Source organism: Bos mutus, chromosome 17 (genome assembly GCF_027580195.1).
Source record: "Bos mutus isolate GX-2022 chromosome 17, NWIPB_WYAK_1.1, whole genome shotgun sequence".
In the NCBI taxonomy this organism is placed as follows: Eukaryota; Metazoa; Chordata; class Mammalia; order Artiodactyla; family Bovidae; genus Bos; species Bos mutus.
Window position 1 is genome coordinate 5,409,920 of NC_091633.1, and position 14,879 is coordinate 5,424,798.

The 14,879-nt window shown below is 56.4% G+C and overlaps 1 protein-coding gene across 1 annotated transcript in view; it reads left to right on the forward strand.

Moving 5' to 3' along the window:
• Nucleotides 1–581: 581 nt before the first annotated feature.
• MN1 (MN1 proto-oncogene, transcriptional regulator) overlaps nucleotides 582–14,879 on the forward strand; it is a 49,596-nt gene continuing 35,298 nt past the window's right edge. Inside the window, exon 1 of the mRNA XM_070385934.1 lies at nucleotides 582–5,500. Coding sequence (XP_070242035.1) covers nucleotides 1,756–5,500 — 3,745 coding nt within the window. The 5' untranslated portion in view covers nucleotides 582–1,755. The remainder of the gene's footprint in view (nucleotides 5,501–14,879) is intronic.

The following is a 14,879-nucleotide window of genomic DNA, read 5'->3' on the forward strand; positions in this document are numbered from 1 at the left end:
CTGTCTGTTTTCACCTCCAGGAAATTCCAAGGGCCGGTTAACTTGGGTGCCACAAGTAATCAGACAGCGGTGGAGAGCCGAAGGTTCGCTCCAGTGCTGAAGTGCAGTCGACATCAAGCGACTTTCCGCGGTGAGTCCAGGATCTTTGCCTGGCGACCCCATTGTCTGAGCGCCCCGCACCGCTAACCGCCGGCCTCCCCGCCCCCTAGCCACCCCGCAGGTCTCGCTTCAGTTGGGGGTGGGGAGTTGGGAACTGTGGTGAATGGGAAGCGGGGTGAACAAAGCCAAGCTCCCGCCATTCTCCGCCTGCGCCCTTTCTAGCCGGGTGCGCGGGGAGGCCAGGGCGCGCCCGCAGCGCGCTGGCACCGGACCCCGAGGTTAACCGGTGCGGGGGACCCCAGAGCAGGCGAAGTCAGGGTTCGTGGCGGGGGCCTCAGCAGTCAGCACCCAGGACCACCTTAAGAGCGAGCCCCGCCCCGGGCCCGGAGCTCGGGCTGCGCTGATTGGTGCAAATGTAATGGCTGAAATTGATTGCTGAAATGCAAAACTTGTTGCTGCTTCTCCCGGCTCTAGGCGAGAGGCAGACACAGAGAGGGGAGCCGAGACCCTCGGAACGCCCCAAGCAGGGCCCCCCCGCCAGCCAGGAGAGGGGTGCGCGGACCCCCCAGAGCTGCCCCCGCCCCCTCCCATTCCGGGCTCCGAAAGCGCACCCGGAACGCCTTAGCCTGCTAGCCCAGCGTGGCCCCCCAACCCGCATACGCCCCCCTCCCCGGGTCCGAGGGCGACTTGCGAAGCACCTCGGCGCGGAGGCAGGGAACCCTAGCCTTGGAGCGCCCCAACTCCTCGTCTGCTGCCCGCCCGCGCCTGGAACGGGGCTCGGAGATCCCCGCGAACTCAGAGACCGAACAGCAGAGGACAGAAGCGGCAGGCAGTGGACGTGGCCGCGAAGCGGCGCGCCGGGGTGCAGCGCACCCGCCGCGGAATAGGGAGCCGTGCCTTCCACCAACCCTCGGTTTCAACCTCGGGCGCCCGCCGCTCCTCCTCAGCCCCGCTGAGCTCCCGGCTCGGGGGCGGGCACCAGTGATGCCGAGCGGAGCTTCCAGTCCTCCGACCCGCTGAAGAAGCAGTAGCCGCTTGCTGGGGCCGACGGGGACTGTGCGAGCCGATCGTGCTTGGCTGAGGCTCCGGCTGCGGAGCGCGGGGACTTCGGGGGGAGGGGGGGAGGGACCGATCGGTCTGTGCCCCGGCGCCAGCCACGGCTTTGAAGGGTCTCCCTGCCTGGCCCCTTAGCAGCTCCGCCACGGACTCCGGGAGGCTTCAGGCAGCGTCCAGGGGCTCCCCATCCAACCCGATCGGACTTAAGAAGGTGATTGCTCTGCTTTCCCTCCCTCCTTCCCGCCTCCTTCCCCCCACTTAACTTTTTGTCTTCAGTCACCCGCAGCTCCGTCCCCTCCCCGCAAACCCACCCGCGGCTGTGCCAACCGCCCGGGGCATGGGCCCCCCAACACGGCTCCTGGAGGCCCCACGGCGCCGCAAGATGTGAGAGGCCCGCGTCGGGCAGAACGAGAGATTCGGGAGAGGAGCTGATAGCCCCAAGCCTTCACAAGCCAGGCGAGGTGGCGGTGCGCGCTGCGCCCCGGCGGTGCTGAGCGTCCGGGAGCGCCCAAGCCAGGGCCGGAACGAGTAGCTGGCCGGAGGCGCGCCGCGGAGAGCAGGCTGTCATGCCCTATTGATCCCCCCGCCCCCCCGCCAAGTATGTTTGGGCTGGACCAATTCGAGCCCCAGATCAACAGCAGGAACGCTGGCCAGGGCGAGAGGAACTTTAACGAGGCCGGACTAAGCATGAACGCCCACTTTAAGGCCCCGGCTTTCCACGCGGGGGGACCCCCTGGCCCCGTGGACCCTGCCATGAGCGGGCTGGGCGAACCCCCGATCTTGGGCATGAACATGGAGCCTTACGGCTTTCACGCGCGCAGCCACTCGGAGTTGCACGCGGGGGGGCTGCAGGCGCAGCCGGTGCACGGATTCTTTGGAGGCCAACAGCCGCACCACGGCCACCCGGGAGGCCACCACCCCCACCAGCATCACCCCCACTTTGGGGGCAACTTTGGCGGGCCGGATCCAGGGGCCTCGTGCCTGCACGGGGGTCGCCTGCTCGGCTACGGCGGCGCGGCCGGCGGCTTGGGCAGCCAGCCGCCCTTCACCGAGGGTTATGATCATATGGCTGAGAGCCAGGGGCCGGAGAGCTTCGGCCCGCAGCGACCCGGGAACCTGCCGGACTTCCACAGTTCGGGCGCCTCGGGCCATGCCGTGCCTGCCCCATGCTTGCCGCTGGACCAGAGCCCTAACCGAGCCGCCTCTTTCCATGGCCTGCCCGCCTCCGGTGGCTCCGATTCCCATAGTCTGGAGCCCCGGAGGGTGGCCAATCAAGGAGCCGTCGACTCGCTGGAATACAATTACCCGGGCGAGCCGCCCTCGGGACATTTCGACATGTTTTCCCCCTCTGATTCCGAGGGGCAGCTGCCTCATTATGCAGCGGGTCGTCAGGTTCCCGGGGGCTCTTTCCCGGGTGCCTCGGCCATGCCCAGAGCTGCAGGCATGGTGGGCTTGTCGAAAATGCACGCCCAGCAACAGCAACAACAACAGCAGCAGCAGCAGCAGCAACAGCAACAGCAGCAGCACGGCGTGTTCTTCGAGAGGTTCGGCGGGACCCGCAAGATGCCCGTGGGGCTGGAGCCTGGAGTCGGCTCCAGGCACCCGTTGATGCAGCCTCCCCAGCAGGCCCCGCCGCCCCCGCAGCAGCCGCCCCCGCAGCAGGCCCCGCCGCCCCCGCAGCAGCCGCCCCCGCAGCAGCCGCCGCCACCGCCTGGGCTTCTAGTCCGACAAAATTCGTGTCCGCCCGCGCTCCCGCGTCCCCAGCAGGGCGAGGCGGGCACGCCCAGCGGCGGCCTGCAGGACGGGGGGCCCATGCTGCCCAACCAACACGCGCAATTCGAGTACCCCATCCACCGGCTGGAGAACCGCAGCATGCACCCTTATTCCGAGCCTGTATTCAACATGCAGCAGGCGCCCAACCAGCGGCTGCAGCATTTCGACGCACCCCCCTACATGAACGTGGCCAAGAGGCCGCGCTTTGACTTCCCGGGCAGCGCGGGAGTGGATCGCTGCGCTTCGTGGAACGGCAGCATGCACAATGGCGCTCTGGACAACCACCTCTCGCCCTCTGCCTATTCCGGCCTGCCCGGCGAGTTCACGCCGCCTGTGCCCGACAGCTTCCCCTCGGGGCCACCTCTGCAGCATCCGGCCCCGGACCACCCGTCCCTACAGCAGCAGCAGCAGCAGCAACAGCAACAGCAGCAACGCCAAAACGCGGCCCTCATGATCAAGCAGATGGCGTCGCGGAATCAGCAGCAGCGGCTGCGCCAGCCCAACCTGGCTCAGCTAGGCCACCCCGGGGACGTGGGCCAGGGTGGCCTGGTACACAGCGGCCCAGTGGGCGGCTTGGGCCAGCCGAACTTTGAGCGCGATAGCGGCGGCGCGGGCGCCGGGCGCCTGGGCACGTTCGAGCCGCAGGCGCAGCACTTGGCGCAGGAGAGCGCGTGGTTCCCAGGTCCGCATCCGCCGCCCGGAGACCTGCTGCCCCGCAGGATGGGAGGTTCAGGCTTGCCCTCCGACTGCGGCCCGCACGACCCAGGACTGGCACCGCCCCCTCCGCCCGGTGGCTCGGGGGTGCTGTTCCGGGGCTCTCTGCAGGAGCCGCTGAGGATGCCCGGAGAGGGCCACGTGCCCGGGCTGCCCTCCCCTGGCCTGCAGTTCGGGGGCAGCCTGGCCAGCCTGGGCCAGCTGCAGTCGCCCGGGGCTGGGGTGGGGCTGCCCAGCGCTCCCTCCGAGCGCCGGCCCCAGCCACCTGATTTCACGGCGCCCGCGCTCGGGGGCCAGCCTGGCTTCCCGTTCGGCGCAGCAAACCGGCAGGCCACGCCGCACAGCGGCCCAGGCGTGAACTCGCCCCCGAGCGCGGGCGGGGGCGGTGGCAGCACTGGCGGTGGCGGCGGCGCCGGCGGCGGGGGCGCATACCCGCCGCAGCCTGACTTCCAGCCCAGCCAGCGCACCTCGGCCAGTAAGCTGGGCGCGCTCTCGCTGGGCTCCTTCAACAAGCCCAGCTCCAAGGACAACCTGTTCGGCCAGAGCTGCCTGGCTGCGCTCTCCACAGCCTGCCAGAACATGATCGCCAGCCTCGGGGCCCCCAACCTCAACGTGACCTTCAACAAGAAGAACCCGCCCGAGGGCAAGAGGAAACTGAGCCAGAACGAGACCGACGGCGCGGCCGTGGCGGGCAACCCGGGCTCGGATTACTTTCCAGGAGGGACTGCTCCTGGGGCTCCAGGGCCCGGAGGCCCGTCGGGGACCAGTAGCAGCGGCTCTAAAGCCTCTGGGCCGCCCAATCCGACCGCCCAGGGGGATGGCACTAGCCTCTCCCCCAACTACACCCTGGAATCGACGTCGGGGAACGACGGCAAGCCGGTCCCCGGGGGCGGTGGCCGGGGACGGGGGCGCAGAAAAAGGGACAGTGGTCACGTGAGCCCCGGAACCTTCTTCGACAAGTACTCAGCGGCTTCGGCGCCGGACAGCGGGGGCGCGCCTGGTGTGAGCCCAGGGCAACAGCAGGCGCCGGGCGCAGCCGTCGGGGGAAACTCGGGAGAGGTGCGCGGGGCGCCTACGCCTCACGAGAAAGCGCTCACGTCGCCGTCGTGGGGGAAGGGGGCCGAGCTGCTCCTGGGGGACCAGCCAGACCTCATGGCGTCCCTGGACGGTGGGGCCAAGTCGGACAGTAGTTCCCCGCACGTGGGCGAGTTCGCCTCCGACGAGGTGAGCACGAGTTACGCCAACGAGGACGAGGTGTCTTCCAGCTCTGACAACCCCCCAGCCCTGGCCAAAGCGAGTAGGAGCCCTCTGGTGACAGGCTCGCCCAAACTCCCTCCCCGTGGGGTGGGCACCGGGGAACACGGACCGAAGGCACCCCCGCCCCCGCTTGGCCTGGGCATCTTGTCTACCTCTACCTCGACCCCTGACAGCTACGGCGGAGGGGGCACGGGCCATCCCGGCACGCCGGGCCTGGAGCAGGTTCGGACCCCGACGAGCAGCGGCGGTGCTCCGCCACCTGACGAGATCCACCCCCTGGAGATCCTCCAGGCACAGATCCAGCTGCAGAGGCAGCAGTTCAGCATCTCTGAGGACCAGCCCCTGGGGCTCAAGGGTGGCAAGAAGGGTGAGTGTGCCGTCGGGGCCTCGGGCGCGCAGAATGGCGACAGCGAGCTGGGCAGCTGCTGCTCCGAGGCGGTCAAGAGCGCCATGAGCACCATTGATCTGGACTCGCTGATGGCAGAGCACAGCGCCACCTGGTACATGCCGGCTGACAAGGCTTTGGTGGACGGCACAGAGGAGGACAAGACGCTGGCGCCCTGGGAGAAGGCCAAACCCCAGAATCCCAACAGCAAGGAAGGTATATGCGCTCGTTCCCGGTTCCTTTCTCACCTGGCGGATGCGCGCCCCACCCCCATCGCTGGCCTTCGCGTCTGCCTTGAAGGCTCCAGGAAAGGGGAGGGTCCCTCGAGGTCGGCAGGGCACAGGGCCTTCCTGACGCCCAGCTCAGAGCTGGTACCCTTCCTTTGGTCACCCCAGGGGCTCCGTGGGCAGACCCCCTTCTCTCCCCCTAGGTGCTGCCAGGTAGATCCTAGTTTCACAGCTGTAGTAGTAACAACTTAAAAGTGGCACCCATTGGGGGATTATTGTAGAGCATCCCCTGTCAAGTTGTAGCTGAGTTTCTGGGTGCCCTGAGGACTAGGCCTCTTCCCTTTCACACTCAGACCCCTCCTCACCCCTCAGCGTTCAGGCCTGTTTCACTTTTCAGGAGTTTCCGAGCGTCCTCCCGCCCCCCTCCAGCCTCCACTTCCTGGCAGGACACCTGGGAAGCTGTGTTAAGGCCTCCCCATCTTTTCCTAGTCAGCCAGCCTGCAACTTGAGCTCCCTCGCGTGTGCCAGCATCTTTGGGGGAAAAAGTTACCAGTTCTGGTGTCCGCAGCATCATTCAGAGGCAACGCCTAATTTGACATTCGTTCCTAATGAATAGCTGTTTTGTCTCTTCTTAACGATTAGAGTTTCATTGAAAAACTGGAGACCTGTCAGGGCTGTAGGAGGCAGGCAGCCTTTTCAGAGTGCACCTCCATGACATTTGGTTGGGGCGGGGGAGTGGTGGGCGGGAGTCAGGGTGGGGTCTACTTGGCAGAGACCAGACCAGTCGACCAGGGCATCATTTGTGCATGGGGATATGGATATGTATTCGTAAGACACAAAGGACCCGAGTTTGTCAATATCTCGCCTGGCTTTGGTGACAGATGTCGGCTCCCAGTTCTCCTTTGCATTCTAAGCACTCCCTCCCTGTTGGGCCTGGAGGCCTTTAAGGTGGGTGGGGTGGGCGTTAGTAAAATGGACCACCATTGCCATTAAAGTAATAATAGTTTGTTTTTTTTTTAAACCTAAAGGTGACCTGGGCTGTAGTAGATATCTGTTTTATTTTTTTATGGGGCCTTTTTAGGTAGCATCATTTTCTACCCACCCCATTCCTACCTTTTGCTTTTAAACCTCCCTGAATCCTCTTGGTCTCACCAGGCTATTACCTTGGAGTCTGTAGCTGGCGATTTAATTGTGTCTTTAAAAAAAATACGTCCACTGATCCTTGCGTTCTCTTAGGGTGGTTCTCCTCTGCCTTCAGTTTCTACCTTCAGTTTCAGCCCACATCCTGCATCCTGCCGTCTTTTGACCCAGGGTTTAAGGTGCCGGTTGGTTTTAGGACCAGGGGATGGGGACAGAGGGAGAGGGGGAGGGGACGTGCGGCAGGAGTTGGGTGGCTCAGAACTCCGGGCTTTCACCGCCCTTCCCCGGGTAGCTTTCCCGCTTGGGTTTTCTAATTCATGAATGCGGCCTTGCTGCTTTTCTCTTTGTTCGCCTACTGCCCAGCCTGGGACGCCGCTCTCTCATTTGAAGCTGGGTGTTTAGCATGCACAGCAGACGCTGCGACCAGCATCAGCATTCTCCAAGCTTCTCCCAGGCAAGGCCATAAATTGGTTAGTTTGGGACCCTCCGCTGCTTCTCCCTGGCCCCCGCCTTTTTAAAAATGGAGTTGGACTCAGCAGCCTGGTCGCTTTGCCTCCCTTCTCTTTTATTTTCTTGTACACAACATCTTGGTCCTGCCGATCGATAGCTGGTTAGCACAAATGCCAGCCCCTGTCACTTCTACCTGGCTTGGCCTGGCTGCCCCTCCCCCTCCCCCTTCTCCCTTCCCTCCCCCGCACCCATAATTAAGACCACATTGGCCAAAATGGTGTGAGAAGAGTCAAAAAGAAAAAAAAAAAACCCGATTTAGAGAATTAATAAAGAAAAACCAATAGCCCTTGGCCTGAAAGTCTTTTGGAGGGCCTTAGGTGCAGAGGAATTGGGTGGTTGTAATGAGATTTTTTTTTTTCAAGGTGTTGCACTGTTCTCTTCTCAGCCCGACTAATCTTCCTTTGCAGAAAAAAAAAATGCAGACTGAGAATGAAGAAATGTCATTAAAGAAATGTTTTGTTTTGTTTGTTTCATTATCACCGTCAGGCGAAGGAAAATATTTTTTTGGAAACAGATGCTAGTCAGTTTCGGGGTTGATTTCCCCCTGTGCGCTAAACACAACCCTCCCCTGCACACAGGAGATGGGAAACTTCCTCCAGGGACCGGCTGCGGGGCTGGCTGCCTTAGAAGCCTCGGCAGGGACACCCACTTGACCTCCTTTGTCTTCCACTCTGTGATGTAGGAAGGACAGTTTCCTAGATGAAGCCCCGAATTGAGGTCACTCACAGCTTCTGCAGCCTTGGGACTGCTAGTTAAGGCTTTGTAAGATGTCTGCATCTGATTCCTGCTCCCTTACTGGTAGTAAATAAGGACGATTAAACTTTTCATTATGATAACACCCCACAGCTCCATCTGCACGTTGTATAAATAGGTACACAGAGCCTTCAACGGGCCCCCCGGTGCCCTGGTTGAAAATCAGAATGAAGTGTACCCCTTCAAAACAGAGTAGAAAGAGAGGAAAAAAAAAAAAAAAGAATTGAAAGGAAAGCATCCTGCTTTTCTGTAAACACAAGCCCAGGGTCCCACCAGCCATGAAGCAGCTTTGAATGTACCTTCTCTAAGTTCCAACCCCAGCAAGCACTGTCTTTCACCACCCGCCCCCATCCCCCCAACCTCAGGCAAAGCCCATTCTTTGTAATGATATTTTATTTTGTCACGCCATAAAACACGCCAGTACTAATGTGATTAAATATTAACACCGTTTCTGAAATTTCTTCCCTCCGATGACAAAATACTAGTCGGTCTTTAACAAAAATGATCCTGCTCAGATTGGAGAGGATGTGCCCATATTGTCTTGTGGGGTTTAGATGTCCTTCGGAGGGGAGGGAACTTGACTGGCAAGTTACACTTCTCACAAAGTCTAGGCCAGAATCACATGTGATGATGATCTTTTTAAAAAACAAACAAACAGGCAAGTGAGCCTCTGCAAATTATGCTTCCTCTGACTTCTTAATCAACCCGCCAAACAACTTTTATATCATGAGACTGTAGGTTTCCTTGTGAGATTCTGTTTGCACAGAGTTGGGGTGGCGGAAGGGTGAGGTTGTGCAAAGAGGGGGAAAAAGAAAAACCAGCCTGAGTTTGGGCCTATTCAGACATCTATTAAATCAGTGAGGATTACCTGAATTTGAAATTAGTTTGCAAAATCATCCACCCATCTTTGTAATAGGTGTCTGGCTATGGAGGAATTTCAAAACCCAGAGAGAAAGAGAAATCTTAATAGATTGTAGATAAAGGATATTAAGCTTGAAAAAGTATGTCCCCCCGCCCCTGCCCACAGGTCCCTCATAGGCTTCAAAACTTGAATCAACTCTATTCCCTAATAAGTTTACCCTTACCAAACTTCCACTCTGTTGGCTGTTCTCTATCATGAAATCCAGAGATGTCTAGAAACACTCTTTCACACACATGGAAACGGGAGGGGTCTCCGTCTATGCTCTGCATGCAATCCGGCCCTTTTTGGAAGTACGATATTTTTACAGTGATGCGGGAGAAATTTTTGGAATTTCATGCTTCTCTCAGTGTTCAGTCAGAGCTCAGTAAGGCGGTGCTAAGTAGTACTAGGCAGGCAGGATTTGAACGCTGAATTTCCTTAGTCGTGGGGGCAGGCAAGGGGGAAGACTCCTAGTGCTGTTTTTTTTTTTTTCCCTAAGTCATTTTCCCCACTCCTCACACTATGGAGAGAATTTTTAAGGCTCCTTCCAACTGGTTTTGGGATGGCAAAGCCTTGCAGTCCTATTTCCCCAAGAAATCACCCAGCACGGGTCGCATGCCTTCGAGTGACTTTTGCAGCCTCCGGAAGATGTAACCCAAAACTTCGCAGGTGTTAATCAGGGGTAATGTAAACAGATAGGAGCCCCCTTTGTGCAGCTGACGGTCTGGGCCTGCCTGCTCCCTGGCTAGTCCGGGACACACAGCTACTCTTCTTTGGTGCTTGTTTAATATTTCATGGTTGTAATAAACCTGTCTTCTCTGCCCGCCTCCCGACATAAAACCCCAACCTAACGCACATCTGCAATTATACATTTCTACTAAATATTAATAAAGGACAAGGATTTCCAAGGGGCTGAAGCTTATCGGCATTGAACTTGTCGTGGTTTCTGCCACTGGGTTTTTTTCTGTTTTGATTTTAAATAGGTTCTGCCTTCTAATATGGAATATACACTTATATGTTATCATCTGTATTGATGTATACAGTATTTGTAGATGGAAGACCTTTTCTCAGGATAGCTTTCTTTAGCTTTCTTAGTTTAAACCTAAATTCATTTAGATTTCTGGTGAGGCCCCTCAGACCGGAAGAGACTGTTGAAATGTACTTCTATTTTATTGAGATTTCTAGGAAAGGAGTGAGGGTTAGTTAATCTAATTTCTCTTTCTAGCAATGAAATTCTATGATTCCTGATATGATTTTGTTTGCCTGACAGAGGTATTTAAATTTCCACAAAGAATCTTAATGGGTCCTGAAAATACAGCTGCCCTTGCCAAGAAGTTACTTGAGATTCTCTGGCTGATATAAAATATACATCTTTAATAAACAGTCCGAGAGGACCAGGTGAAATTAGAGGAGGGGCATTCTTCCCACTCTGGAAGGACAAACTTGAGCCTATCTTTGGGATTTCACAGAATCTCCTGAACCCACCATATGCTGGAAAATTTAGCAAAAATCACCTTTCTCTCCACTTGAGTGACAGTAACGTCGAGTCTTGTTCTTTGCCCAGGGAATGATCTGCTTTACCGAAAGCTGTTAAGAGATAAATACTCCAAGTAAGAAATACTGTATTTACCTACGTTTGGTTAATTTTAGAGATTGAAAAACTATAGCTTTATGTAATAGGATCAAATGTCCAGGCAGTGTGTGAGGGCAAGAAGGCCGCCCAAGCACATTGCAACACGAAAGCACCAAGCCTCTTAGATCAGAGGGGACCTGAATCTATGAGGGGGCCCCCGAATCTATGGGGGGAATTCCCTGTAACTAGTGGGGTCACCTCATATCCTTCCCTCAATGCCCCCCTGCTTGTTCCACCCATGTCTTCGGTCTGGAGGGGCTGGAAGAACCCCAGCTTCCTCGTTTTGACTCAAGTCAGGATTTTGACTTGCCCAGGCAACATGTTTGTTTTAGGACGATGTCTATTTTTAGGCGCGTCTTGGGTGGACAGATTCTAGTGTGGGTTTTGATTGCTAGTGGCAGAGATGTTGATATGTACACGAGTGCATGATTGAGAAAAAGAGACATTTGGGGGATATTTTTCAAGTTTCCTCGCCTTCTGGTACACCTTGGAGCCCGGCAAAGTGGTCTGGGGGCTGGCTTGAAAGAGCGTGGCCGACGTGCAGTGTCTGGTCGGGGTCTGTCTGCAGCCCATGGGAGGGGAGCAGGGCCCATGGCCTTCTCGTGGGAAGGAACCCCTCCCCAGCATAAGCACATATACATATGCATGGCCAAGTATATTTCCATCAAATCATCCAGTTACTCCTTTAGTTTCCCCTTAATCTGCTTTCCGAAAGCAGAGTAGGGTTTGGGCGGGGGGTGGGAATGGGGGAAGCAGGGAGAGAAACCAAACCTTCAGTCTCTTTGGCCTTAGCTGACAGGTTCTGATTCTCTAAAGGACTGAATGAGCGCACGTCCTAAAAATAGAGGAGGATTTTGAAGATCCTAATTACGAAATCTCGGCCTCCCGGGCCTCCCAGACTGTGGGTGACTTTGATCTGGAGTATTTCGGTAGCAGACGCACGTCGTCCCTCTCTGGGTTCTGCGCGTGGAGGTGTCTCTGGCTGAGTTCAGCTAACTGAACTCTCTCCAGCCGGGGAGAGGAATCTTTTGAATCAGGGCCCACCACCACCCCCTCCCCATGCCCCCTCCCAGTGGTGGGAAGCGGACGCTGCTTCTTATTTATGGAAATTCCTCTCCTTTATTGTAATCTTTTGGTACCAACGCCTTGGCGGAGAGGACGCTGGGCTTTTGAATTAGTCACAGCTTTGCCTTCAGTGTCCTGGTGTACAGCAGCTCAGCCAATGGTCCCCCCAACTCACAAACCGGACCGGAAGGGAGAGATGGTTCTGGAACCCTGGCCCACCACGTTTTGCAGGATGGGGTTGCCCAGGGCCGCGGCAGCCTTGACCATTTTTTGCCATCTTCCAGTGACATGACAGCACGCATCCTCACGCAGCCTCGTGGGCCTATCGGTGACTCTAGGGTGTGGGTTGGAAGCTACTGATGGGTGTGCACATCTGGGGCCCCGAACTCCTAACTTCACTTTGTGACCAGGATCGAAAAGCAGAATTCAGTTTCTTATACTTGCACAGAGAAGGGACGTTTGCGAGCCATCATTCTCACGGGGTGTAATTATTGCAGGACGCCGAGGCTTGCTTTGTTTGCTGGCTTGCATTTTAATCAGCGGCCTCTGAGGTTTGGGAAGCAAGAGGAGGGTCTGCTCCCAACATGGTATTTGTCCAGGAAGGACAGGGGTTGGGGGGGCTATGGAGAGGCTGCCCAGACTCGAGAAATCCAACGGGCTCTTTTGCTGGGCCCCGATGGCTTTCCGGTTTGGTCCCACAAGTCCCCTTCGGACTGCCATCCTGGGTACCTCCTCCTGGGGGTGGGGGTGTCCATCGTAGTCCCAACATCCCACATTCTCGTTTTTCCTTCTTGGCTGAGAAAGTCGGCAGGGTTTCATCACCTCCACTTCCTGCAAAGCGGGATCAGAGGGAGTACTTTACAGCGGTCGTGCGTGGAACTTTTCACGATTTATGTACATCACCGTAAGGACCCAAATGCCCTTTAAACATAACGGCAGTTGAATTTAACAGTTCGGAGGCCTTAGCGCATTCACGATAATAAATTGGCTCTCTGAGTATCCCAGAAGGAACATCATACGTGGGATAGACTTTTCTCCAAAGAGGGGGAAACCTCCAATAAACATCCCCACGCAAACTCACACGCTAGAGGGAAAATAGGGTTTTCTGTTCTGATCATTAAAGCCCAGGGGTCCAGCAGACTCAGCCCGCCCCGCCTCCCCTGTAGCTGGTAGGATGGACCATGTGACCCCAAGGCTCTGTCTACTTCCCATCTTTGATGTCTCTGGAAAACCTTGGACCCTTCGGTGATTGGCCCTGGGGTTCCCATTCTTAGGGGGAGAATCTCTGGTTTTCTGGGCCTCAGTCTGACTTACCTGTGCTGGTGTTCAGTTTAGGTGAGTCAGGTATGTTGGAAGATGGATTAGGGACCCAAAGAGACCATTCTGTGGAGGCATCTTTGGGGCCCACTGACTCGGATGTCCTTTGGAAAGTTGGAGGGAACCTTCTCTTGTTTTTATCCTGCATGTCTCAAAAACCCTGTCCACGGCGACTCAGAAATAGACAACATTGTCATGCCTTTGCAGGAGATGTGGGCTAACTTGGGTGCTGAGACCCTTCTGGGCCTTCCCCCTCCCTCCTCCAGAAGCCCTGTCTCTCTTGTGAGACCTAAGTGGCCCGCAGATGCGATCTGAGGATTTAAAATGAGTTTCCCCTTCTCAATGCTGATGATAATTTAAAGAGGGTGTGGGCATGGAGGTTTCCTTTGCTCTTAGAGCTCAGGTCAGCACTTTGACTGGAGTTGGGCAAGCTGGGGCCTTTTTGGCCTAGGTGGCTTGATGTGGTGCGTGACTGGGGAAAGAAATCTCTCTGCCCCAGAGGTGAGGGCCCCAGTGATGGTGTTCCTGGTTGTATTTGGGAGCTCCTGCAATGAGAGGGAATGCGCATACATGTACATGCACTTGTACACACACACACACACACCCGGCCCCCGTTCATCCAGTCCAGGGCAGGGTGTGATGTGAAAAAGATGGGACCGTTTAAAGTTACCATGAAGCAATGTTTTCAGGCACGCTTGGATCTGAGAACACAAGCATTGTCGAGTGATTGGCAACGACCACCAGGAATAAAATACTTCTGAGGGACCATCGTACGATCAGAGAGGGGCCAGGGGAGTCGGCAGAAAACATAGCCTGCTTTGAAATCCCCAGAGCTCAGCCTTCCAGAGAAAGCCTGGCTTGGTTGAGAATTCACAGGGAAGTGAGCAGGTTCTACCCGGATCGCGTGGGCTGTTGGAAAAGTCCTTGAAATTCAAGGGCCTGAGTCCTGATGTGGACACTCTGTTCTTTCCTATGAGCCGGAAGGCAGAGAGAGAAACGCCAGCCGTAGTTAGGAACACTGGGTGCAGACTGGGATGTAGCTTATTTTCTTTGCGGGGGACAGTGATTGAGGGATGGATGGAGAAGGGAAACGTGTGCCCCTCAGAGTTAAAATGTTGTTTACCAACACGGGGTTTAGGAATGGAAAATCATTTATAAGTGTCGAAGTCATTTATAATACCATCTCCTGGGCGAGGCTGGGGGTTGAGGGCATGGGTTGGGGGCTGGTGTCAGCCCTCACAGAGGACAGAAAGTTCTTGGCTCAGCTCCCCCCTGCTGGGCCTGGGGCTTCACATGACCGCAGCTGTATGGGGGAAATAGATGTAGGGGACCCAGCTTGGGGCTGATGACCGCATCGTGGGTCTATTGGTAATCAGACCCCCTTTCTGTGCAGTTAGAGGCCAGGCTAGACGCGTGGGGCAGGGAGAGAGTGGGGATGGTGACCTGGACAGGCCCTGGGCTGGTTGAGCCCTCGTATCGTGGCTGTGGCCAACTTGTCCTACAGAGGAGCCGGTCCCTGGTCCCACGGGGCCTGTTGCGAAGCATCAAGTTTCACAGATGCCCCCAGGTCTTTCCATAAAAGAAGGACGATGGGGGTGGGAAAAAGGAGTGACCTTTTCCCTGGTGACCTCATAAAGTGACCACTGATGCGTCTCTTCCAGCACTGAACCTCTTTAGGGATATTCTTGTCTGTGACAGACCTCGCAGGCAGGTTCCACCGTCTTAAAATGCACACAGGGCCCCCCACACAATATGTATATATATATATTTTTTTTTTCCCTTTTTTTCTGAATAGTAGGCAAAAAGGGAAATGCAAGTAAGTGACAAATTCAGCAAGAGAAAGATTTCCCTGACTTGAGATAAGCTTAGTGTGGAAAGGAGCTGGACACAGTAGAGGTTCATCTTCTTCCCATTTGGTGGGGGCGGGGACCCACGGTCCAGCCATCAGCAGCCCTTAAAACTTCTGTAGCAAGTGAGACCTAATTGGCTGAAAACAAATTGATCACTTTCGTCCCCTGTGATGTAACTTTTAGTGGTTGTTTGATATTT